The 24580-nt window shown below is 41.5% G+C and overlaps 1 protein-coding gene across 16 annotated transcripts in view; it reads left to right on the forward strand.

Moving 5' to 3' along the window:
- The window catches only part of LOC311182689 (protocadherin gamma-C4), a gene marked incomplete at both ends in the record, with an annotated part of 166678 nt that overhangs the window by 112821 nt on the left and 29277 nt on the right, over positions 1–24580 (forward strand). The window contains one exon of one of the 16 annotated variants that reach the window (XM_084251705.1): positions 21797–24226. The exons of 14 other annotated variants lie outside the window; for them this stretch is intronic. In XM_084251705.1, coding sequence (XP_084107831.1) covers positions 21797–24226 — 2430 coding nt within the window. Of the gene's footprint in view, positions 1–21796; positions 24227–24580 lie in introns of those variants that run through there. One more of the 16 variants, XM_084251700.1, reaches the window with a different exon arrangement.

The following is a 24580-nucleotide window of genomic DNA, read 5'->3' on the forward strand; positions in this document are numbered from 1 at the left end:
GGTGGCAAGAGAGGTCTGCGCGCCATGTGGGACCCTCCTCCAGTGGCCAGGGAGCAACCGGGTATCGAACCGGCGCTGCAGAGGCTGCGGGCAGCTTCGCAACCCAGCGCTCAACCGCTGCGTCACCGGGGAGGCCCAATGAGCCCCTATTTTAAGACATGGTCTTCTACAAGTCTGGCAAATGTCACCAAGAAGAAAATCTGGGTGTTATGTGAACTGGTAATAGGGAGGTACCCTAGACTAAAGGGTTAAAGGCGCCTTCTTTCAGCAAGGGGTTATTTAGAATGAGAGGTGAAGGATGAGTAGAAGGTAGCTATGTAACAAGGAGATCAAAGAAGAAATTGTCAGAAGATGGAACAGTATTGCAAAGTTGCTGAGAGAGAGAGAGAAGGTAAGCAATTGAAAAGGGCTAGGGAGGCTACAAATGGAAAATAAGCAGATGAGGTACATTTATTAAAAGCAGAGCCTTGTAGGGGCCTCCCTGGCAGCGCAAGGGGTTAAGACTTAACCTATGAAGCAATCTGCAGCCTCTGCAGCACAAGTTTGATCTCCCGCCTAGCTAAGGAGCAACCCTCATGGCGCAGCAGACCTCTCTGACTCGCCCTCCGCTCCCATCAGCAGTGTATTTCCATCAAACTGCCTGTTCTTTTCCTCACTCTGTCTCTGCTGAATCCTCTCATTCCCCCACACCTCTGGCCTGTACACCCAGCTCTTGTATGCATAAATAAATAAATCTTAAAAAAAAAAAAGCAGAGCCTTGTAAATCATATTAGAGGTCCTGGATTTTATTCTAAGTGCCCTTGTATTTAGGAGCTATTGAATGGTTTTAAATAAGGCAGTGATATTATTTGAATTTTTAAAATATTACTCTGGCTGCTATGTGGTAAATTGATTTGTGAGGGTTATAAATATAAGTAGGAAGAACAGATGGGACATTCCTGGTAAGAAATGACGCTAGATTGGATTAAAGGGAAACCAATGGATATAGAAGTAAATAGATGGATTGGAGATATATTTTAAAAATAGATGTAACAAGACACAATGGAATGACTGTAATGCAAACTTCATGAGGGCAAAAACTATTTTGTGTATTGTATTCTTCAGAATCTAACAAGGTCATTGCCTGACAAGTAGTAGATCCTCAATAAAATGTTGCTGAGTTAATAAACAATGGATGAAAGAGAGAGGGAAACTAAGAGCAATTTCTGGATTTCTGAATTAAGGTTTTTGAATGGACATAGATGCCACTTAGTGAGATGTGGAAGACTAGAGGAGTATAGATTTCAGAGAAATTAAGAGTTGAGTTGTAAGCATGTTAAATTTGAGATTCTGAGAAACATCCAAGTGCAAATATTAAGAGTGTGGATGGAAATATGATCACTGTTCTTTTACTCTGGTTTGTTCCATTGTGGTAACCCATTTAGATTAGTAGGTCCTTACTAAGCTGAGCACGATAAGCTTCCTGATAGCTCTATATTGGTATGTTTTGGGGTTCATGGCAGAGCTACCCTAGTGTTTTTTTTTTCTTCACTAATCCTGGTACTCAGCTCTCTTCTGCCTCTGGAATTCTATTTGGATTATAATTTATCAGGCTGTTTTAATTTGTTGTTGTTGTTTTTCTTTCATTTGATTGTAGGTTTCTTTTATTTTTAGAGATTTATTTATGCATACAAGAACTGGGGTACAGGCCAGAGATGTTGGGGGGGTGAGAGGATTCACCAGAGACAGAGTGGGGAATAGAACAGGCAGATTGACTGAAAGACACTGCTGAGGGGAGCAGCAGGCGAGTCGGGAGAGGTCTACTGTGCCATGTGGGTAGCTCCCTGGCTGGGATCTAACTCCTGCTGCAGTGACTGCAGATAGCTTCATAGTGCTGCATATTAACTCCTTGCACCACCAGGGAGGCCCTGATTGTAGGTTTCTCTGGAAATTTGTAAGCTTTTTTTTTTTTTTTTGCTTATAAATTGTAAAACTTCAGATAGATAATGTTTGGGATAAAAGATGCATGGCATCAAAATAAAATTGTTGGATTTTAATATTATACTTGGAAGATTGTATAGCCACAGATGACTTAAACATCCTATAGAACCCTCAGTAACTGTTAAAAATATATTATTTGTTGGGCCTCCCCCGTGGCACAGCGGTTGAGCGCTGGGTTGCGAAGCTGCCCGCAGCCTCTGCGGCGCCGGTTCGTTCCCCGGCTGCTCCCCGGCCGCCCCAGGAGGGTCCCACATGGCGCGCAGACCTCTTCTGCCGCCCGCTGCTCCCCTCAGCAGTGTACTTCGGTTCTTCTGCCTGCTCTGCTCCCTGCTCTGACTGTGGTGAATTCTCTCACCCTCCCGCGCTTCTGACTGTACCCAGTGCTTGTATAAATAAATAAATGAATAAATCTTTAAAAAAATATATATTATTTGTTCTATGACTTATATCTGACATTTGCTTCTTCAGAGTGTTCAGCTCTCTCTCCACAACAAGAAGATAAGGTCCTGGATGGCAAGGATGTATTTATTTTTCATACACATATATAGTGAAAAAAGAATTAGTCAGCTGGACTCAGTTTAGATGACCCCAAATTTGTTGACAACATCCAAAGCACCATAGTCAGGAGCCGCAGACATACGCCTTCCTCTCTTTATCTTATCTGTCAGTGTTGACCTTGGCAGCATCAAGGTCATAGAACTTCTTCACAGCCTGTTGATCTGGTGCTTGTAGGTTTTGACATCCACAATGAACTCAAGTGTATTGTTGTCTTCTGTCTTCTTCATGGCTGACTCAAGGTCAGGTGGTCAGGGGGAACTTGATGATGGCAGAGTGATCAGGCTTGATTCTTCTGGGTGTGCTCGTCCCAGCATGTTTGGGCTGCCTCCTGTGTCTTGGGCAGCTGGAAGGTGGGGTGACATGCAGATTGTCTTTTTTGTGAGTCTGGCTGTGGACATCTCTCAGCACTGCTTTATTGGCCTTCAAAGCTTTTGCTTTGGCTTAGGCTTTGGGCATAGGCTTCCTTCTTTACTTTTGGCGCCATCTTTGTGAAAAGGGTCTTCTCCTATAGTATATTTTTAATGCTCGGAACAGTGCTTGATACTGTTAAACACTAAATATTTCTTAAATGAGATAATGGTAATTAAATATTTTAAATTGAAAATAGCAGTACTAGTGATGGTAGAACTTATTTTTCCCCCAGAGGGGAGAGAAATTTTCTCTATTTTAATTGAGGGGTGGATTATAGGGATTTGCTAAAACTCATTCAACTTAAGATCCTTGTATTTCACTGTATATAAACAATAATTTTAAAAAGAGAGTTATGAAAATAAGACGTGTGATTCCACTCTCCTCACCTTACCTCCAGAATCACCCCCAAAATGTTATTATTGTTAAAATTAAATTATGTATACTTTTAAGCATTTTCTACATTCATGGAAATGTAATGTGCATTTTTGCCCAACAAGGATCATTTTACATATACATATACACTATTGTGCAACTTGCTTTCCCCAGTTAATATTATCTCAGGGATGCCTTTCCATTTGAGTCCTTGTAGATCTGCCATCTGCCTCAATCTTAGCAATTTTATTTCATTTTGTTATAGGAAACACAGTTATATATGGTTCAAAAAGCAAAACAATCTAATAGGTCTATCTTGTCATACCCTTCCTTATCCTACACTTCTTCCACCCATTTCCTTGTGCTGCCTATAGGTAAACATTTTATTAGCTTAAGTATCTTTTTTAAAAAGATTTATTTTATTTATGCATACAAGAACTGGGGTACAGGCCAGAGGTGTGGGGGATGGATTCACCAGAGGGGGAGAGGATTCACCAGAGACAGAGCGGTGAACAGAACAGGTAGACTGACTGAAATATACTGCTGAGGGGAGTAGCGGGCGAGTCAGGAGAGGTCTGCTGTGCCATGTGGGCAGCTCCCTGGTGGGAGATCGAATTCAAGCTGCAGTGGCTGCTGATAGCTTCATAGGTTGCATCTTAACCCCTTGCGCCACCAGGGAGGCCCCTTAAGTATCTTTTCAGCATTTCTTTATGCAAATATGGGCAAATATGTTTATGTTTTTTGATCTGCTTTTCTTTTTTTAAAGATTTATTTTTATTTATATATACAATAACTGGGGTGTAGGTCAGAGGTGCAGGGGTATGAGAGGATTCACCAGAGACAGAGTGGGGAGAAGAATAGGCAAGTCTACTGAAATACGCTGCTGAGGGGGAGCTGCAGGCAAGACAGGAGAGGTCTGCTGCGCCATGTGGGTTCACTTCCTGGCTGGGTATAGACTCATGCTACCGTGGCTGCTATTAGCTGGACAGTGCTGAGACTTAACCCCTTGAGCCATCGGGAGGCCCTTGATTGACTTTTCTTATAAAAAGAATAGCATTTTATACTGTAACTTGCTATCCTTTTTTAAAGATTTACTTATGTATACAAGAACTGGGGTACAGGCCAAAGGTGCAGGGGTGTGAGAGGATTCACAGAGACAGAGTAGGAAACAGAACAGGCAGATTGACTGAACACACTGCTGAAGGGAGCAGCAGGCGAGCGAGGCAGGAGAGGTGTGCTGCGTCATGTGGGTAGCTCCCTGGCCTGCCAGGGATCGAACTCATGCTGCAGTGACAGTAGATAGGTTCATAGGTTGCATCTTAACTCCTTGCACCACTAGGGAGGCCCTATAACTTGCTATCTTTACTCCACAATGTATCCTTTAAAATTGTCCTGGGCCTCCCTGGTGGAGCAAGGGGTTAAGACGCAACCTATGAAGCTATCCACGGCCACTGCAGCAAGAGTTAGATCCCTGACCAGGGAGCTACCCACATGGTGCAGCAAACCTCTCCTCACTTGCCCACTTTTCCCCTCAGCAGTGTATTTCAGTCGACCCTCCTGTTCTGTTCCCTACTCTGTCTCTGGTGAATCCTCTCACACCCACGATACCTCTGGCCTGTACCCCAGTTCTTGTATGTATAAATAAATCTTTTAAAAATTAAAAAAAAATTTAAATAAATAAAATTCTGTCCCTACTAATACCTAAGAAAACTTTTGTTTAAATAGCTGCTTATAAACAGCTGCTTAGTATTTGTTGCACTATTAATCAGCCCCTGGTTGATAAATTGATACTTGGGTTGTTTCCAATCTACAAATAACTGCATTGAATAGCACTATACCTACATTATTTTGCACATATCTGTGGGATCAATTCCCAAAAGTAAAATTGCTGGATTAAAGAGTAGTAGTTTTGTAATTTTTATAAGTAAACTTCACAGCAAATTTTCTTCTTAGCTATCTACTTTGAAATTATTTCAAATGTACACAATGGTAACAAGAATCATACAAAGAACTATATACCCTTCATCCAACTGTTAATATTTTGTATTTTGCTACATTTCCCTATTTTTTTATCATTTTCATTTATTATTTTCATGTATGTGTGAACACATGTATATGTGTATTTGTACTTATATATGTGTACACAAGCTATTATTTTTTTGTGAACTATTTGAGAGTAAGTTGTAGATATGTCTCTCTAGTCCCAATACTTCTTCATTGTGTATTTCCTAATAACGACATTTTATAACTGAATTTCAATAATGAAAAACAGAATGTAAACATTGATACAACATGATAATCTATCACCCATACTGAATCTTTGCCAATTATTTAGAGTAATTTCTTTCTAATATAGGATCACTGCTTGCATTTAGTTGTAATATCTCTTCAGTCTACTTTAATATGAAACTGCCCCTCAGGTTTGCTTTGTCTTTTATAATACTGATATTTTAAAAAACTGTAAGCTATTTATTTTGTTCAAAGTTTTTTTTATTTTTTATATATATTTTACATCATTTTTCATTGTTAAACAATGTTTGCTTCCTCCTGCCCCAGGTTTAGTCCCCATAGGATTTCCTTCACCAATGCACCCATACACCGTCACCACAGTCCCCTGTACTCTCAAAGGACTGACCAAAATACACTGCTGAAGGGAGCAGTGGGTGAGACAGGAGAGGTCTGCTGCGCCATGCGGGTCAGCTCCCTGGCCAGGGATGGAACTCATGCTACAATGGCTGCAGATAGCTTCACAGTGCTGAGACTTAATCCCTTGTGCCACCAGGGAGGCCCCTCTTCTAAAAGTTTTAAAGTTTTATGTTGGCAACTATGATCCATTTTGAGTTAATTTTTATGTAAGTCGTGAGGTTTAGGTTGAGTCCATTTTTAGAACAAATGACTTCAGTACCATTTTGATGAATGACCACTATCCTTTCTCCATCGAATCATTTCTGTGCCTTTGTCAAAAATCAGTTGGCAAAAAAAAGTTGGAGGAAGGGGAATGATGGGGATTTGAGGACAATGGGTTTCTTTTTTAAAAATTGATTGACTGATTGATTGATTGATTGATTGATTGACTGATTGATTTATACAAGCACTGGGTACAGCCAGAAGCACAGGAGGGTGAGAGAATTCACCAGAGCCAGAGCAGGGAGCAGAACAGGCAGAAGGACAGAAGTACACTGCTGAGGGGAGCAGCGGGCGTGGCAGGAGAGGTCTGCGCGCCATGTGGGACCCTCACCGGTGGCCGGGGATTGAACCAGTGCTGCAGAGGCCCTAGAATAGCTAAAACGATCTTGAAAAAGAATAAAATGGGAAGGAATTATTGCAACAATTTTTTTTAAAGATTTATTTATGTATAGAAGAACTGGGATGAAGGCCAGAGGTGCCAGGAGTGAGAAGATTCACCAGAGACAGAGCGGGGAGCAGACAGATGGATTGACTGACTCCTGCACCATGTGTGGGGTTAGCTCCCCAGCCTGGGATTGAATTTCCACTGAGTCTTTAACCCCTGTGCCACCAGGGAGGTCCCCTGTCTTTTCTTTCTTTCTTTTTCTAGCCTTAGTGCACTGGCTAAAACTTCTAGAATTATGTTCAATAAAAACAGTGAGAGTGGCCATTTTGCTTTGTTCTTGATGAAGGGAAAATTTAGTCTTTCACTACTAAGTATCATATTTACTGTAGGTTTGTGTGGGTGCTCTTAATTAAGCTAAGGAAGATCCAGAGTTCTAGTTTTCTAAATTCATGGGCTGGTGTTGAATTTTGTCACATGATTTTCCTGCATCGATGTATATAATCATGTGGTTTTTCTTCTTCAGCCTATTGATATATATATATATATATATATATATATAGTGAAATATATTAATTAAATTTCAAGTATTGAACCAGTCTTGAATCCCTGGGATAAACTCCAGATCATGGTATACAATTCTTGATTTTGATGTATAATTCCTTGTACATATTGCTGAATTCTATTTGCTTATATTTTATTAAGGATTTTTGTATGTACATTCATGGGGGATATTATAGTTGGCTTTTTTGTGTGTTCTGTTTTATCTGGATAATACTGGCTTCTTAAAATGAATTGAAAAGTGTTTTCTTTTTTCTGGAAGAGACTGTATATAATTGGTGTTAATTATTCTTTTTTTTTTTTTTTTAAATAGAGGCATGTTTTTTATTTATTTGTTTGTTTGTTCGTTTGTTTATACATGCACTGGGTACAGTCAGAAGCGCGGGAGGGTGAGAGAATTCACCAGAGCCAGAGCAGGGAGCAGAGCAGGCAGAAGGACCGAAGTACACTGCTGAGGGGAGCAGCGGGCGGCAGGAGAGGTCTGCGCGCCATGCGGGACCCTCCTCCAGTGGCCGGGGAGCAGCCGGGGATCGAACCGGCGCGGCAGAGGCCGCGGGCAGCTTCGCAACCCAGCGCTCAACCGCTGCGCCACCGGGGAAGCCCAGTGTTAATTATTCTTTAAAGTTATAGTAGAATTCTCTGGTGAAACCACATGGGTCTGGAAATTTGGGGAGGGCAATTTTTAAACTATAAATTCAATTTCTCCACTTGCTAATAGATTATTTAGATTATTCAGTGCATATTGGATGATTTGAGGTAATTCTTGTTTTTGAGAAACTGGTCTGTTTCATCTAAATTATTGAGTGGGGCCTGCCTGGTGGCACACTGGGTTGAGTACTGCTCTGTGAAGCTGTCCACAGCCTCTGCAGTGTGGGTTCGATTCCTGGCCGGCCAGGGAGATACCCACATGGCGCGACAGACCTCTCCTGCTTCACCCGCTGCTCCCCTCAGTAGTATCTACGGTCCATCTCCCTGTTCTGCTCCCCGCTCTGTCTCTGGTGAATTCTATCACCCTCCCGTGCCTCTGGCCTGTACCCCAGTTCTTGTATAAATAAATAATATTTTTAAAAAACACACACAAAAAGTAAATTATTGAGTGTATGTGCATACAGCTGTTCATAATTCTCTTATATTCCTTTTTTTTAAAAATAGAGGCATGTTTTATTTATTTGTTTGTTTGTTTGTTTGTTTTGTTTATACATGCACTAGGTACAGTCAGAAGCGCGGGAGGGTGAGAGAATTCACCAGAGTCAGGGCGGGGAGCAGAGCAGGCAGAGGGACCGAGGTACACTGCTGAGGGGAGCAGCAGGTGGCAGGAGAGGTCTGCGCGCCATGTGGGACTCTCCTCCGGTGGCCGGGGAGCAGCCGGGGATCGAACCGGAGCCGCAGAGGCTTCAGGCAGCTTCGCAACCCAGCGCTCAACCGCTGCGCCACCGGGGAGGCCCTCTGTTATATTCCTTTTCATGTCTATGGGGTCTGTAATGGTTATCCTTTTTCATTAAGGATATTGGTTTTTCATGCTTAAGTTTTTCATTTATTTATCTACCAGTTTTGTTGGTTTTCAAAGAACCAGTATTTGGGTTTTTTTTTTTTTTTTTTTTTTTTAGATTTATTTTTATTTATTTATTTATTTATTTATACATGCACTGGGTACAGTCAGAAGCGCGGGAGGGTGAGAGAACTCACCAGAGCCAGAGCGGGGAGCAGAGCAGGCAGAAGGACCGAAGTACACTGCTGAGGGGAGCAGCGGGCTGCGGGCAGCGGGCGGCGGGCGGCAGGAGAGGTCTGCGCGCCATGTGGGACCCTCCTCCCATAGCCGGGGAGCAGCCGGGGATCGAACTGGCGCTGCAGAGGCTGTGGGCAGCTTCGCAACCCAGCGCTCAACCGCTGCGCCACCGGGGAGGCCCCAAAGAACCAGTATTTGTACTATTGATTTTGTTTGTTTTTATTTAACTTGATTGATTTCTATTTCCCTTTTAAATTAGTTTTGCCCATTTTAAGGGTATAGTTGATATGTTTTCATAAATTTTTAGAGCTGTGTAATCATTCCCAGCTATACAGAATATTTCCTTCACCACAAAGATTTTTTTTTTATAAAAGATTTATTTATTTATGCTTACAAGAACAGGGGCACAGGCCAAAGGTGCAGGCAGTGAGAGGATTCACCAGAGACAGAGTGGGGAACAGAACAGGTAGATTGACTGAAATACACTGCTAAGGGGAGCAGCAGGCAAGTCAGGAGAGGTCTGCTGCACCATGTGGGTTGCTCCCTGGCCAGAGAGGGAGGGAGAACTCATGCTGCAGAAGCTGTGGATTGCTTCATAGGTTGTGTCTTAACCCCTTGCGCCACCAGGGAGGCTCCCAAAGATTTTCTTTGTACCTGTTTGTACCACTCCTACCCACAGGGTAACCATTTACCTGCTTTCAGTCTCTAATTTTCCCTTTTTTTTTAGAAACTTAACATACATATAATTATATATATGTAGTTTTTGTATTGGATTTACTCATTAGGCATAATATTTCAAAGGTTCATCCATATTGTAGCATTATCAATACCTCATTTCTCTTACTGTTCAGTGTTTCATGTTGATGTTTGGTTTAACCTTTCATCTACTGAACATTTATTTAGGATTGATTCCAGTTTGGGGCCATTATGAAAAATGTTGCTATGAACATTTGCTACAAGTCTTTGCATAAACATGTTTTAATTTATGTGGGGTATATAACTAGGGTTTTAGTTTAATTGATTTCTGCTTCTGTATTTACTATTACTTTGCTTCTGATTGCTTTCTCTTTATTTTGCGTTCTTCTTCTAGTTTTTGAGGTGTGGTTATAGTTTGTTGATTTTAGACCTTTTGTCTTTATTTTTTTTTAAAAAAGATTTATTTATTCATGCATACAAGAGCTGGGGTACAGGCCAGAGGTGAGGGGGTGAGAGGATTCACCAGAAACAGAGTAGGGAACAGAACAGGCAGATTGACTGAACTACTTCCATCTACTGAGGGGAGCAGCGGGTGAGTCAGGAGAGGTCCGCTGCACCATGTGGGTTGCTCCCTGGCCTGCCAGGGGATCAAACTCATGCTACATAAGCTGCAGACAGCTTCAAAGGTTGCGTCTTAACCCCTTGCATCACCAGGGAGGCCCAAAGACCTTTTATCTTTAGTACTGTGAATGTCCCTCTCAGAACTGTTGTAGTTAACATAAATTGATATGCTAAATTTTCGTTTTCATTCTATCCAATATATATATTTTAAAATTAGTTCTATTGTTTTTATTTTTTAAAAGATTTATTTATTTATACAAGAACTGGGGTACAGTCAGAGGCATGGGAGGGTGAGAAATTCACCAGAGACAGAGCAGGCAGCAGAATAGGCAAATGGACCGAAGACACGCTGAGGGGAGCAGAGGGTGAGGCAGGCGAGACAGGCGAGGCAGACGAGGTTTGCCGGGCCATGTGGGTTTCTTTCTGGCCGGCCAGGAATCGAATCCACGCTGCAGAGGCTGGACATCGAATCCACGCTGGACAGCTTCACAGCGCAGTGCTCAACCCGCTGCGCCACCGGGGAGGCCCATATTCAATATATATATATATATTTTTTTTTTAAAGATTTATTTATTTATTTATACAAGCACTGGGTACAGTCAGAAGCGCGGGAGGGTGAGAGAATTCACCAGAGCCAGAGCGGGGAGCAGATCAGGCAGAAGGACCGGAAGTACACTGCTAAGGGGAGCAGCGGGCGGCAGGAGAGGTCTGCATGCCATGCGGGACCCTCCTCTGGTGGCCGGGGAGCAGCCGGGGATCGAACCAGCGCTGCGAAGGTTTGGTGGCCGGGGAGCAGCCAGGGATCAAACCAGCGCTGCGGAGGCTTCGGGCAGCTTCGCAACCCAGTGCTCAACCGCTGCGCCACTGGGGAGGCCCCATATTCAATATATTTTTAAGTGTCCTTTGAGACTTCCTCTTTGACCCATAGATAATTTAGAATTTGTTCTTTTATTTCTAATTGTTTGGATGTCTTCCTGTGTTTCTGTTACTGATTTTTACTGAAAATTTCCAATGTTTTGGTCAAAGTATATATTTGTGTGTCATTCTTTTAAATTTGTTGAGCTTTGTTTTCTGACCTTGGATGATTGCAAGAATATGTATTCTTTTGTTGGTTCAAATATCAATTCAGTCCTGTTGGTTAATGTTGTTATACATTTCTTCTATATCCATGGTAGTAATTCTATCAGTTGTTGAAAAAATTGTTCGCTTTCTTCATGCTTGTAGTTCTTATGATAGTTACCGAATTAGTGAAGTCTCCAACTATAATGGTGGATTTTTCTATTTTATTTTTCAGTTATATCAATTTTTGCTTATGTATTTTGAAGTTCTGTTGCTTGGCACATATGCATTCGCGATAACTATGTCTTCCTGATGGACTGACCCTTTTTATTATTGTATAATATCCCTGATAACTTTCTTTGGATAAATGGGCACTTTGTTTAGTCACTTGATAAATTGACCTTTTTGTCATTTTGAAATGTATCTCTTTATTCCTGCTAATATATTTTGTCTTATGGTCTGTTTTTTCCTGATATTATTATAGCCACTCCAGCTTTCTTATAATTAATGTTTGCATGTATATCTCTTTCCATACTTCATATATAAAATGCATTTTGTCTAGACAGGATATAGTGGTCTTGCATTTCTATCTTCCATCTCTGAGTTTTAACTGGAATAATCAGTCTTCTTGCATTTAATGTAAATTGATCTGAATAGCCTATTGTCTTGATCTTTGATTTCTCCTGTTATGTCTTCTTTTGTCTTTTCTGCCTTATTTTAGATTGACTATTGTTTAGCATTCCATTTTGTCTCTGATATTAGTTTTTTATATATCTTCTTTAATCTTTTGTGTTCTTCTAGGGTTTATACTATGCACCTTTAACTTATCACCATAAATATCATGTAATTCAAATATTTTAACACTTCACACATAATGTAAATATGCTTTAACAATAGACAAAGTAAAATTCCATTTCTCTCCTCTGGTTTTCTGTGGTATTGCTATCACATATTTTATTTCTGCATATATTTTAATCCTCATAATAAGTATTGTTTTGCCTCAAGTAATCCATTATCCTATTTTAAGTAAGAAGAGCCTTTATAATATGTACCCATAATTTCTGCCACAATTTCTTTACATAGAACTAAGTTTTCATTTGGTGTCATTTTTCTTTGAACTAAAGAACTTCTTTAATTTTCTTGCAGAACACATCTGCTGTTTGCAGATTTTCTTGGTTTACTTGGCTTAAAAATCTCTCACCTTTTTTTTAATATAAATTTTATTTTTATATTTCCCATACAATTGCAACCCCCTTATTTTGACCCCAATCCCTCCCCTCCCTGCCCCCCACCTCCCATAGAGTATCTCTTGTTCATAGTTATTTGTTGATTTTGATTTTCACTTTCTTATAGTTATTCATTTTCCTGGTCCCTTATTTAAGTTTTCTAGATTCCTGCTATGAGTCATACCATCCGGTATTTTTGTTTTTCTTTCTGGCTTATTTTGCTGCGCATGACCCCTTCCAGCGCCATCCATGTTGCTGCAAATTGCATGTGTTTATCTTTTTTGAATGCTAAGTAATATTCCATGGTGTATATGTACCACATCTTCTTGATCCAGTCATCTATTTTTGGGCATTTGGGTTGTTTCCAAAGCTTAGCTATTGTAAACAGTGCTGCTATAAACATAGGGGTGCAGGTGCTCTTTGGAATTGATGTTTCTGTGTCCTTTGGGTAAATACCTAGGAGTGGAATTGCTGGATCATATGGAAGCTCTATGTTTAGTAGGTCAAGAAATCTCCACACAGCTCTCCATAGTGGTTGGACTAGTTAGCACTCCCATCAACAGTGCAGGAGAGTTCCTTTTTCTCCACAACCTCGCCAACATTTGTTGTTGCTAGTTTTTTTAATATGTGCCATTCTCACCTTTGTTTTTGAAAGAAACTTTTACTGGCTATAGAATTCTTGGTTGCCTTTTTTTTCCTTTCAGCAATTTAAAGATATTGTTCCTCTCTCTTCTGCCTTGCATTGTTTCTGATGAGAAATATAGAAGCTTGGGGTTTTATTTATTCAAATATTAATTATCATATACATAGTTGTAAAAGTCCAATTTCACTTATGTTAGACTGCTTATTATTTTCCCACAGGTTGCTAAGGCTCTGTTCATTTTATTTTTCAGTGTTTTTTCCCTGCATGTCTCAGTTTGGATAATTTCCCTTCAGTGTTTAGTCAGCTGCTAATCCCATCTAGTGATATTTTCCTTTCATATGCTGTTTCGTATTTTTCACCTTAACTTCTGCTTTATTCTTTCATTTCTCTTACTATCTTTGTGTTTTCCTTTAAAGCCTTAAAAACAAAAACAAAGCCCATTTCCACTAATTTCATCACTTCTGTCATTTCTAGTGACGATTTTTTTAAAAAGATTTATTTATTTATACAAGCACTGGATACAGTCAGAAGTGCGGGAGGGCAAAAGAACCCACCAGAGCCAGAGCAGGGAGCAGGGAGCAGAACAGACAGACTGACGAAATACACTGCTGATGGGAGCAGCAGGCAGCAGGAGAGGTCTGTGCACCATGTGGGACCCTCACCCGGCGGCAGGGAATTGAACCAGCGCTGCAGAGGCTGTGGGCAGCCTCGCAACCCGGCGCTCAACCGCTGCACCACCAGGGAGGCCCTCTAATGATGATTTTCTTGGTTTTGGGTCAGAATTTGATGCTTATTTTCACATCTAGTATTGTTTTTATTGGATTGCAAACAATGTAAATGCTACATTGTTGAGTGTTTGTATTTTTTTCTCTTTCTTTCTAATGCATTGAAATTTGTTTGGGAAGCCAATTAAGTTATTTGCAGATCAGGTTGATCTTTTCAAGGGTTGTTTTTAAACATTGGTGGAGTAAGGTATATAGAAACCTTTGCCTTAGGCTAGTTTAGTCTTATTGCTAAGTTGTGAGGTGTTTGGGCTTTAAAAAAAAATTATTGCGGGCCTCCCCGGTGGCACAGCAGGTTGAGCACAGCGCTGTGAAGCAGTCCTCAGCCTCTGCAGCACAGGTTTGATTCCTGACCGGCCAGGGAGATACCCACATGACGCGGCAGACCTCTCCTGTCTCACCCTCTGCTCCCTTCAGCAGTATTTTCAGTCCATCTGCCTGTTCTGCTCCCCACTCTGTCTCTGGTGAATCCTCTCGCCCTCCCGCACTCTGGCCTGTACCCCAGTTCTTGTATAAATTAAAAAAGGTTTAAAAATAAATAATTATTGCTGTGAATGTTCAATATCAACTTTAGCTGAATGGAATTCAAATATTTCCAATCCCTACGCAAACTCCAGGAATTCTTCCATTGTTCTTTGCCCAGCTTTAGAAGAGTGCCAGTCTATGCATGCTCACATTATTATTCTGTCAAACACATGAGGGGATCCTTACCCAGATTTCTAGAGTTCTTTGTGTAGTTCCATTCTCTCTCATGTTCTGTCCCACAAATTATAACTGCCTCAGTCTCCCCAAACTCTAAATTTCTATTCCTCAAATCAGCAATACCACTATATTAATATTAGATTTCCCCTTTCCTACCCTAAAAATAATCTGAAAATTCCTCCAGGCAAAAAAACAAAAACTCATCTCATTTGCATCCCTTCTCTCAGTCTAACATACATTTTGAGACAATGTCTGAAAGTGTTTTTCACATATTTTTAACAATTTTCTAGTTGTTTACAGTGATATGGCTGGTTCCACATGGGGAGAAGCAAAAGTTTTCACTTTGCTTTTTAAACTAACACTATATTTTGGAAATCATTCTATATCAATTTATGGAGATCTTTATATTTCTATAGCTTCACAAAATTTGATTGTATATGTACATGTCATATAGTATATACAACCAATCTTACCATTTAGTTATTTCTAATATTTTCATAATTACATATAATGCTATAATGAATAACCTAATATATGTGTATATACACATATATATATACTCAAAAAATTATGAAGTCAATCAGTCTTTTCTTGTATTGCAGTTACATTGAGTCACAGTTAGAAATCCTTGCCCCACACTCAGATTATAGAAAAATTCATCAGTTTTCTTCTTGTACTTGCAGTTTTTCAGTTTTTACATTTAGAACTCCAGTCTATATGGACTTCATTTTTGTCTGTGCTGAGATACAGACCTAATTTTATTTGTTCTTTCAAAGTGGCTATCCAATTGTCCTGATATCATTTATTAGGAACTCATCCTTGTCCCAGTGATTTGAGATAGCATCTTTATCATGTACTAAATTTCCATATTGCCAGGTTTTAATGATCAGAAAGTCATAGTTCTTTCTTACTCAGTTATTTATTGAAGTGACTTACTCTAGCTAGAAAAAATAAACAACTCAGTCATAAGGCTGTCACCATTTGGTCAGAACTGATAACAATTTAGGTAATAATACAAAAGCATGCTGGGGGAAAAACAACAAATTCTCTCCTCTAATGAGAATTTAGGTCTCTTGATTTTCATGTGGACAAATTTAGTACTTTTTTGCAGATAGTTTCTTGACATATTTAAGCTTTGTGATATATAAAACAAAGAGAGTATTACTGTGATCAAGGGTAGAAAAGAATAGCACTCAAATGGGAGAAAGTATAAACATCTATTATTTTTCCTTAAACTTTTTTTAAAAGTAATTATTTATCTATTTTTTTTTAAGATTTATACAAGAGCTGGGGTACAGGTCAGAAGCACGGGAGGGTGAGAGGATTCACCAGAGATAGAGCGGGGAGCAGAACAGGCAGACGTACTGAAAGCACTGGTAAGGGGAGCAGCGGGGCAACAGGAGAGGTCTGCCGCGCCATATGGGAATCTCCCTGGCTGGCCAGGAATCGAACCCGCACTGTAGAGGCTGCGGATAGCTTTGCTCTGCGCTCAACCAGCTGCGCCACTGGGGAAAGTTCCTTAAACTTTTTTTTTTTTTAAGATTTATTTACTTATGCATACAAGAGCTGGGGTACAGGCCAGAGGTACAGAGGGTGAGAGGATTCACCAGAGACAGAGTGGGGAACAGAACAGGCAACTGACTGAAATACACTGCTAAGGGGAGCAGCAGGGGACAGGAGAGGTCTGCTGTGCCATTTGGGTTGCTCCCTGGCCTGCCGGGGATGGGATCAAACTCGTGCTACAGAGGCTGTGGATTGCTTCATAGTGCTGTGCTCAACCCCTTCTGCCACCAGTTTTCCTTAAACTTTTGACCTCTAAATCACTGCTTGTGGTTCCAAAATATTTCTATGAAATAATCTCTTCTTGTTCTAAGGGTAGATAGAATGGAGTTCTTACAAAACTTACTCTTAAGGGGACTCCCTTGTGGCACAAGGGACGCAGCCTATGAAGCTATCCACAGCCACTGCAGCACGAATTCTATCCCAGGTCAGGGAGCTACCCACATGGCGCAGCAGACCTCTCCTGATTCACCCGCTGCGCCCCTCAGCAGTGTATTTCAGTTGACCTGCCTGTTCTGTTCCCCACTCCGTCTCTGGTGAATCCTCTCACCCCCTACACCTCTGGGCTGTACCCCAGTTCTTGTGTGCATAAATAAATAAATATTTTTAAAAAACTTATTCTTAAGATTCATAGATCATCTTTCAAAATTAAAGCAAAATATTTTTCACATAAATAAACTTCAATAAGTAAATTCAGCTTCTTCACCACATCCTTCAATCTCCTTCTTGTCTTAATTGTGATACATTGTTTGATTTTTTGGTTATCTGTTTTATAACATTTCTCCTTAAATAATCCTTTAATTTGACCTTATGATGTTTCTCAAAAAAGGCAAATTAAATTGACTTGAAAGATTATTAGATGACATTTAGGATTTTAAGGGGAATTTTCCCCCCTTGAATGCAGTAATTTGATAGAATCATGAACAGATCTTTCTAATATTAATGGCCTTATCTATTTGGGTATAAATAATATTAGGCAATTACTTAATATTAACATATTTACCTAATATTAAGCTATAATATTAGGTTATGTTTATGGAGAACTTCCTTTGTCCTAGGCAACTAATGTCATGGGCATGTAACCTATGTAGTCACATTAGTCCCCGTTCATAGAAGGGTCCTGAATTTGGGATAATGCTCTACTGTCAACATTTTGAAATTCTTAACAATTTTTAAACAAGGAGCTTCCTATTTTCACTTTGTTTGGCCCTACAAATTATGTAGCCAGTCCTCATAATAAGCACCATGTTTAGCAGGTAGTGTGTTTAATTTATATTTTTGAAAGCTTCCTCAGGTTTCTGCATGTGAAATGGAACTTAGGGAAAGCAAAAGAGGAAGTAAGAAGACAAGAAAGGAAGCAATGAAAATATTTAAAATGGCTTTCACTGAGGTGGTAGCCAAAAGAGGAAAGGAATTGATAGATTCAAAATATATTTTAGCAGTAGTAAGCATTGGCATGAACTGATAATGAATTGAATATGGGGTTGTAGAAAAAGATGTTATGAATGACTTCTAAGCACCTCTGAGTACATCTTACTAGATGAGGAAGGTGGAGAAAGAACAGATTTAAGGGTGTAGTTAAGAGTTGAGAAACAAAACAAAATGAAAAATTGAGTTTGACATTATGTTAGTGAAAAAAGCCACATACAACAGGCTATGTATTTTACGAAATTTCTAGAAAAAGTAAAACTACAGGAAATTAAGTCAGTGATTGCCTGAGGTAGGCAGAGCAAGGACTGAACACAGATAGATATGAGGGAACTTTTTGGGGTGATGGAAGTATTCTAAAACTAGATCGTGGTATTGCTTGCATAACTGTATAAGTTTACTAAAAATAATTATATAGGTGAATTATATGGTAAGCATAAAGCTGTTAAAAGATTTAAATGAGAGATTGAGATGTCTATATAATGGTATGCTATTATACCCATTTTACAGACAGTGGAAATAAAAGAGAAGTTTAAAATAAAACTTTCATTGTTACATAACCATTAAGTATAATACCCAGTATTGGAACTTGAGGCTTCATTCTTGACCACGATACAATATTCACAATCTATTTTTAAATTATGTCTGCTGCATTTCATTAACAGAGGCTCTTTTAAAATAGAACAGAGAGACTGGGAAATTTTATTGATCCTATGTACTGGTGCTTCCTCGTTCCCTGGATATCAGTGACACAGGCAGTTTGTTATGTTACCTTTGTTTTTTCTCCATTGTGCACTATATTACCACACTTTCCTTGGCTACATGGCAAACTATGTTTTCTCTTTCAAGTCATTACATTTAGAAAGTTTTATTAGGCACACAGATAGCTTGAATGAGTGACTATATCTTCCAAAAATGCTTAGTCCTAGGGAAAATGGATACATACAAATCAGCATATATAGTCCATAATGTATTTTATGATTTCTGTGCAATTAGCATGAAGATTTCTATATTGTTTATTTGGGTTTTTAAAAAAGATTTATTTATTTATGCATACAAGAACTGGGGTACAGGCCAGAGGTGTGAGAGGTGAGAGGATTCACCAGAGACAGAGTGGGGAACAGAACAGGTAGATAGACTGAAATACACTGCCGAGGGGAGTAGCAGGTGCTACAGGAGAGGTCTGCTGCACCATGTGGGTAGCTCCCTGGCCGGGGATCAAACTCATGCTGCAGTGGCTGTGGATAGCTTAATAGGCTGCATCTTAACCCTTTGCGCCATCATGGAGGGCCACAGATTGCAAAGTATAAGATGATATTAGTCAAAGGGTATAAACCTTCAGTTGTAAAATCCTGGAATCTAATGTACAAATGGTGACTATAAGTGAAAGTATCATAGGGTAGACCTGAAATTTGCTAAGACGTGGAATCTTAAGTATTCTCACCATGCATGCAAAAAGATACCTAAGTGAGGTGAGGGATGTATTAACTACATTGTGGTAATCATTGCATAATATATACATATATGAAATCATCATGTTATACACCTTAAATTTATAATAATTTTACTTGTCAATTGTACTTCAGCAGCACTGGGAGTGGGGAGAGTAGTAAGTGCCTACTGTACTAGACCCCAGGGATACAAGTGGTCATCAAAGCAAGCATGGTCTCTGCTCTCATGAAGCCTTAATTTTAGTGGGAGAGGCAGATATTATCCTTAAACAAACAAAAATAATTATAAAATGTTAAATTATGCTAAGTTCAGCAAAGGAAAATACAGGGTCCTGTGAGAGAACATAACAAAGGATCCTATTTTAATAGGGGCCCTACTGGAAGTCCTTCGTTGGGAAATAACATTTAAACTGAAACGCAAATCTGAAAGATTTATAGAAATTAGCAAAGCAAAGGGAGAGAAGGGAAAGAAGCTTTCTTAGGGGAGAAACAGTCTGCATAAAGGCACGAAAGAGGTTGGCTGGTGATCACACTAAAAGCCATGTAACAGAATATCAATATCTAGAGAAGAAGGCATGAGAACTTGGACACGATGCTAAGGATTTGGTATTTTATTTCAAGGGCAATGAGATCCTACTGAGGAGTTCTGAGCTGGAGAATCATATGATCCAATTAAAATGTTTAGAAAATCACTCTGACCACTGAGGACAATGGATTCAAGAAAGTTCTGCTGGTTTATAAAAAGGTCTTAGGAAAACCATGGGCCTTAATATTAATGGGAAAATTACTTCGACTTTTAAAAGCTAACTTTCAAAAACTAGATTATCACTAAGTGGTGACGAATGGGGGCAAAGACTGATAATCAGTATACCTCTGAATAATCCACTATACTAGTACTTCTCCACCTTTAATGTACACTCAAATCACCCAGGGATTTTGTTAAAATGCAAATTCTGGTTCAGTAGGTCTGGAGTGGGGCATTTTGGCATTTCTAACAAGCACCCAGGTGATGCCCACTACACTGATCCTTGGCTCCCACTTTGAGTAGCAAGCAACTAGGCTATATTACACATTCTAAACCCACAATATATACTTTTACTATCTATCAGCTTTCTTGGTTATCTGGTGATCAAGTTGTTAAAACTGGCTGTTTAAAACTGGGTGTTTTAAGAGATATTGAATTATAGAGGATGTGGAGTGGTCAAATGATACAGCTTTTCATCTATTAAGTAAATATCCAATATATATTTACTTCTATCTATCTACCTATCTACCTGTTTAACCTGTCTGCTTCCTTCTCTGCCTCAAGATTTAGGTACACTTCAGAAAGGACTATACGTAATCAAAATAATATGCAAGACAATTATACAGAAATAGTATGAGACAATAAGACTTTACATCTACTATCCACTGGGGTGATTTGCATCATCAAATGAAGCTTACTCTGTGGTAGGTATTTTACCTGCCTTATTAAATAAACAGCATGACAACTCAGGAATCCTTAGAGGACAGTTTCTTGTCCAAGTATGTACAACTCAGATCTGACTTATGTCATAAACGACTCTAATTAGTGATTTGAATCACTGCTATTTTGCTTGTTGAAGCAATTCTAAATGCAGAAAACTCAAGGCATTTTATTCTGTGAAAGGCTTTGTATTTCTCCAAGACTCTCGAGTTTTGATGCAGTATCTCAACCTCTTTGTAAAGCTTCCAAATAGTAAACAGGACTGACTTTCCTTCCCTCCCTCTTTCTTTTCTTTATTGCTTTCTTATTCTTTTGTAGTCCTTTACTAACAATGCAACTTCTCTTCATGGACCTTGAGAAACAATGATCAAGTAAAGGGAAGCTGAGATTTTGCTCTATGATTGAGACTGTGCTCATTGGAGAAGATAATGTAGGAAAATTTCACTTTGCTACCTGCTTCTTAAGAAATGAAACAATATCTAGTTTTAAAGGAAATCTGAAATTTTAAATTCTATAAAACAGCGTTAAACCAGAGTCGTTCGTTGCTTTTTTCCTACTGAGACTTCAAAGGGATTTCTAGTCTTATTTGCTAAGAGATGAAACTGATTATTAATATCTCCATAGAAATACTAAATGCTTCCTTACAAGTAGAGGCGAGTTGGAAGCCCAGGTAGTCTGAGGTAGGAATTTTACCTGCCTTTTTAAATAAATAGCATGGGAACTCTGTCCTCCAACAAATCAAATTTGTTGTGTTGTTTTTGGTTTGACTCCATCCCGCTTCTTGCGAGTAAAGACAGCAATTAAAAATGTTTAATAGGCCTTGCTTTGGTTTGAAGACTTGCGTAATAGCCAGCTTCATCACCCAGCAGTTGGCTTTCCAGGCTAAGGTGGGTTTCCGATGTGCACATACTGCCAAGGAGCTCTGGCTGCAAACTCTGGAAAGAAGCCAAAGGAAAGTGAAGTTCCTGGCGGTAGCGCTTGTCCGGCTCAGAGAGCCCGGCGCTAGCGCATTCTTCGTGCAGTTATTGGCTGGGACTCTGCGTGCCGCTGTCGGCCAATGAAGACGCCAGAGATCTGGCCCCGGCCCGTCCCCTCTCAGCGCCCCGGGATGAGGCAGAGACTGAACAGCCGGAGAGCAAATCAAAGGCATCCAGAAAGCAATGTCGGACTCGGCGCCCAGCGCCCAAGCGCTAACCCGCTGAAAGTTTCTCAGCGAAAAAGCCGGGACGATCTGGACCCCGCTAGGAGGAACAGCCTTTGAGTGAAATGGTCCCAGAGGCCTGGAGGAGAGGACTGGTAAGCACGGGGAGAGTGGTGGGAGTTTTGTTTTTGCTTGGTGCCTTGCACAAGGCTTCCGCGGTTATTCGCTATGAGACCCTGGAGGAGAGAGAGAAGGGTTTCTCGGTGGGCAACGTGGTCCAGGATCTTGGATTGGATCTCGGTAGCCTTTCAGCTCGCAGGCTCCGGGTGGTGTCCGGAGCTAGCCGAAGATTCTTTGAGGTGAACCGGGAGACGGGAGAGATGTTCGTAAACGACCGCGTGGATCGAGAGGAGCTATGTGGGACAGTACCCTCCTGCACAGTAACTCTGGAGTTGGTAGTGGAAAGCCCGCTAGAGCTGTTCAGCGCGGAAGTGGTCATTCAGGATATCAACGACAACAATCCAGCTTTTCCTACTCGGGAAATGAAATTGGAGATCAGCGAGGCCGTGGCGCCGGGGACGCGCTTTCCGCTCGAGAGCGCGCACGATCCCGATGTGGGAAGCAACTCTTTACAAACCTACGAGCTGAGCCGAAACGAGTACTTTGCTCTTCGCGTGCAGACGCGGGAGGACGGCACCAAGTACGCGGAGCTAGTGCTGGAGCGCGCCCTGGACCGAGAGCGAGAGCCAAGCGTCCAGTTGGTGCTGACCGCGTTGGACGGAGGAACCCCGGCTCGCTCTGCCAGCCTTCCTATTAGCATCACTGTGCTGGACGCGAATGACAATGCGCCCGCCTTCAACCAGTCCTTGTACCGGGCGAGAGTACTGGAGGATGCACCCCCAGGCACTCTCGTGGTGCAAGTCCGCGCCACGGATCTGGATGAAGGCCCCAACGGTGAAATTATTTACTCCTTCGGCAGCCACAACCGCGCTGGCGTGCGAGAACTATTCTCCTTAGACCTTGTAACCGGGATGCTGACAATCAAGGGTCGACTGGACTTCGAAGACACAAAACTCCATGAGATTTACATACAGGCCAAAGACAAGGGTGCCAATCCCGAAGGAGCACACTGCAAAGTTTTGGTAGAGGTTGTAGACGTGAATGACAATGCCCCGGAGATCACAATCACCTCTGTGTACAGTCCAGTCCCTGAGGATGCCCCTCTAGGAACTGTCATCGCTTTGCTCAGCGTTACGGATCTGGATGCTGGGGAGAATGGGCTGGTCACTTGCGAGGTTCCACCAGGTCTCCCCTTCAGCCTGACCTCTTCCCTCAAGAATTACTTTACTTTGAAAACCAGCGCAGCACTGGATCGTGAGACTGTGCCAGAATACAACCTCAGCATCACCGCTAGAGATGCAGGGACCCCATCTCTCTCAGCCCTTTCAACAGTGCGGGTACAAGTGTCGGACATCAACGACAACCCTCCACAATCTTCCCAGTCTTCCTATGACGTTTACATTGAGGAAAATAATCTCCCTGGGGTTCCAATACTAAATCTGAGTGTCTGGGACCCTGACGCTCCACAGAATGCTCGCCTTTCTTTCTTTCTCTTGGAGCAAGGAGCTGAAACTGGGCTGGTGGGTCACTATTTCACGATTAACCGTGACAATGGCATCGTCTCATCCTTAGTGCCCTTGGACTACGAGGATCGGCGAGAGTTCGAATTAATAGCTCATATCAGTGACGGGGGCACTCCAGTCCTGACCACCAACATCAGCGTGAACATATTTGTCTCTGACTCCAATGACAACCCACCTCAGCTCCTGTACCCTCGACCCGGCCTGAGCTCAGTGGAGACACTGCCTCGAGGTACTGCTGCTGGTCATGTGGTCACAAGGGTGGTAGGTTGGGACCCAGATGCAGGCCACAATGCCTGGCTCTCCTACAGCCTCTTGGGAGCCCCTAACCAGAGCCTTTTTGCTGTGGGACTTCACACGGGTCAAGTCAGCACTGCCCGCCCAGTCCAGGACACAGATTCACCCAGGCAGACTCTCACGGTACTGATCAAAGATAATGGGGAGCCATCGCTGTCCACCACTGCGACCCTCACTGTGTCAGTAACTGAGGAGTCTCCAGAAGCCCGGGCTGAGTTCCCCTCTGGCACTGCCCCGAGGGAACAGAATAAAAATCTCACCTTTTATCTACTCCTCTCTTTAATCCTGGTCTCCGTGGGGTTTGCAGTCACAGTATTGGGAGTGATCATATTCAAAGTCTACAAGTGGAAACAGTCCAGGGATCTATACCGAACCCCGGTGAGCTCCCTATACCGAACACCAGGGCCCTCTCTGCATGCGGATGCTGTGAGGGGAGGCCTGATGCCACCGCACCTTTACCATCAGGTGTACCTCACCACTGACTCCCGCCGCAGCGACCCGCTGCTGAAGAAACCTGGTGTGGCCAGCCCATTGGCCAGCTGCCAGAACACGTTGCGGAGCTGCGATCCTGTGTTCTATAGGCAAGTGTTGGGTGCAGAGAGCTCCCCTCCTGGACAGGTAAGGATTAGGCAAGTCATCCCAGAAAGATACTAATGCTTTTTGATTCCTACTCTATGTTCAGGAAGGTATGGAGCTTTTTATTTTTTAAGTGATGAAGATGTTTTGCTGATGATGCATCCACATTTTCACCTGGCCCTTCCCAGTTAAAATGGCCAGCCTTTATGAGGTCATCATCAGTCTAGAGCAGGGTTTGTGTTCCCACACAGTAATTGATTCATCTGGCAACCCAGTTCACACTGCAGCACTCATCACCACAACTAACCAATCGTGCTAAGGGGCCATTAAGCTAAAACCCAAGAGCTCAGCAATGAGTTTAGCTTGGTGTCATCTGCATTGGGAATAAGCTGCCAG

This window comes from Talpa europaea, assembly GCF_964194135.1.
Source record: "Talpa europaea genome assembly, chromosome: 13".
NCBI lineage: Eukaryota > Metazoa > Chordata > Mammalia > Eulipotyphla > Talpidae > Talpa > Talpa europaea.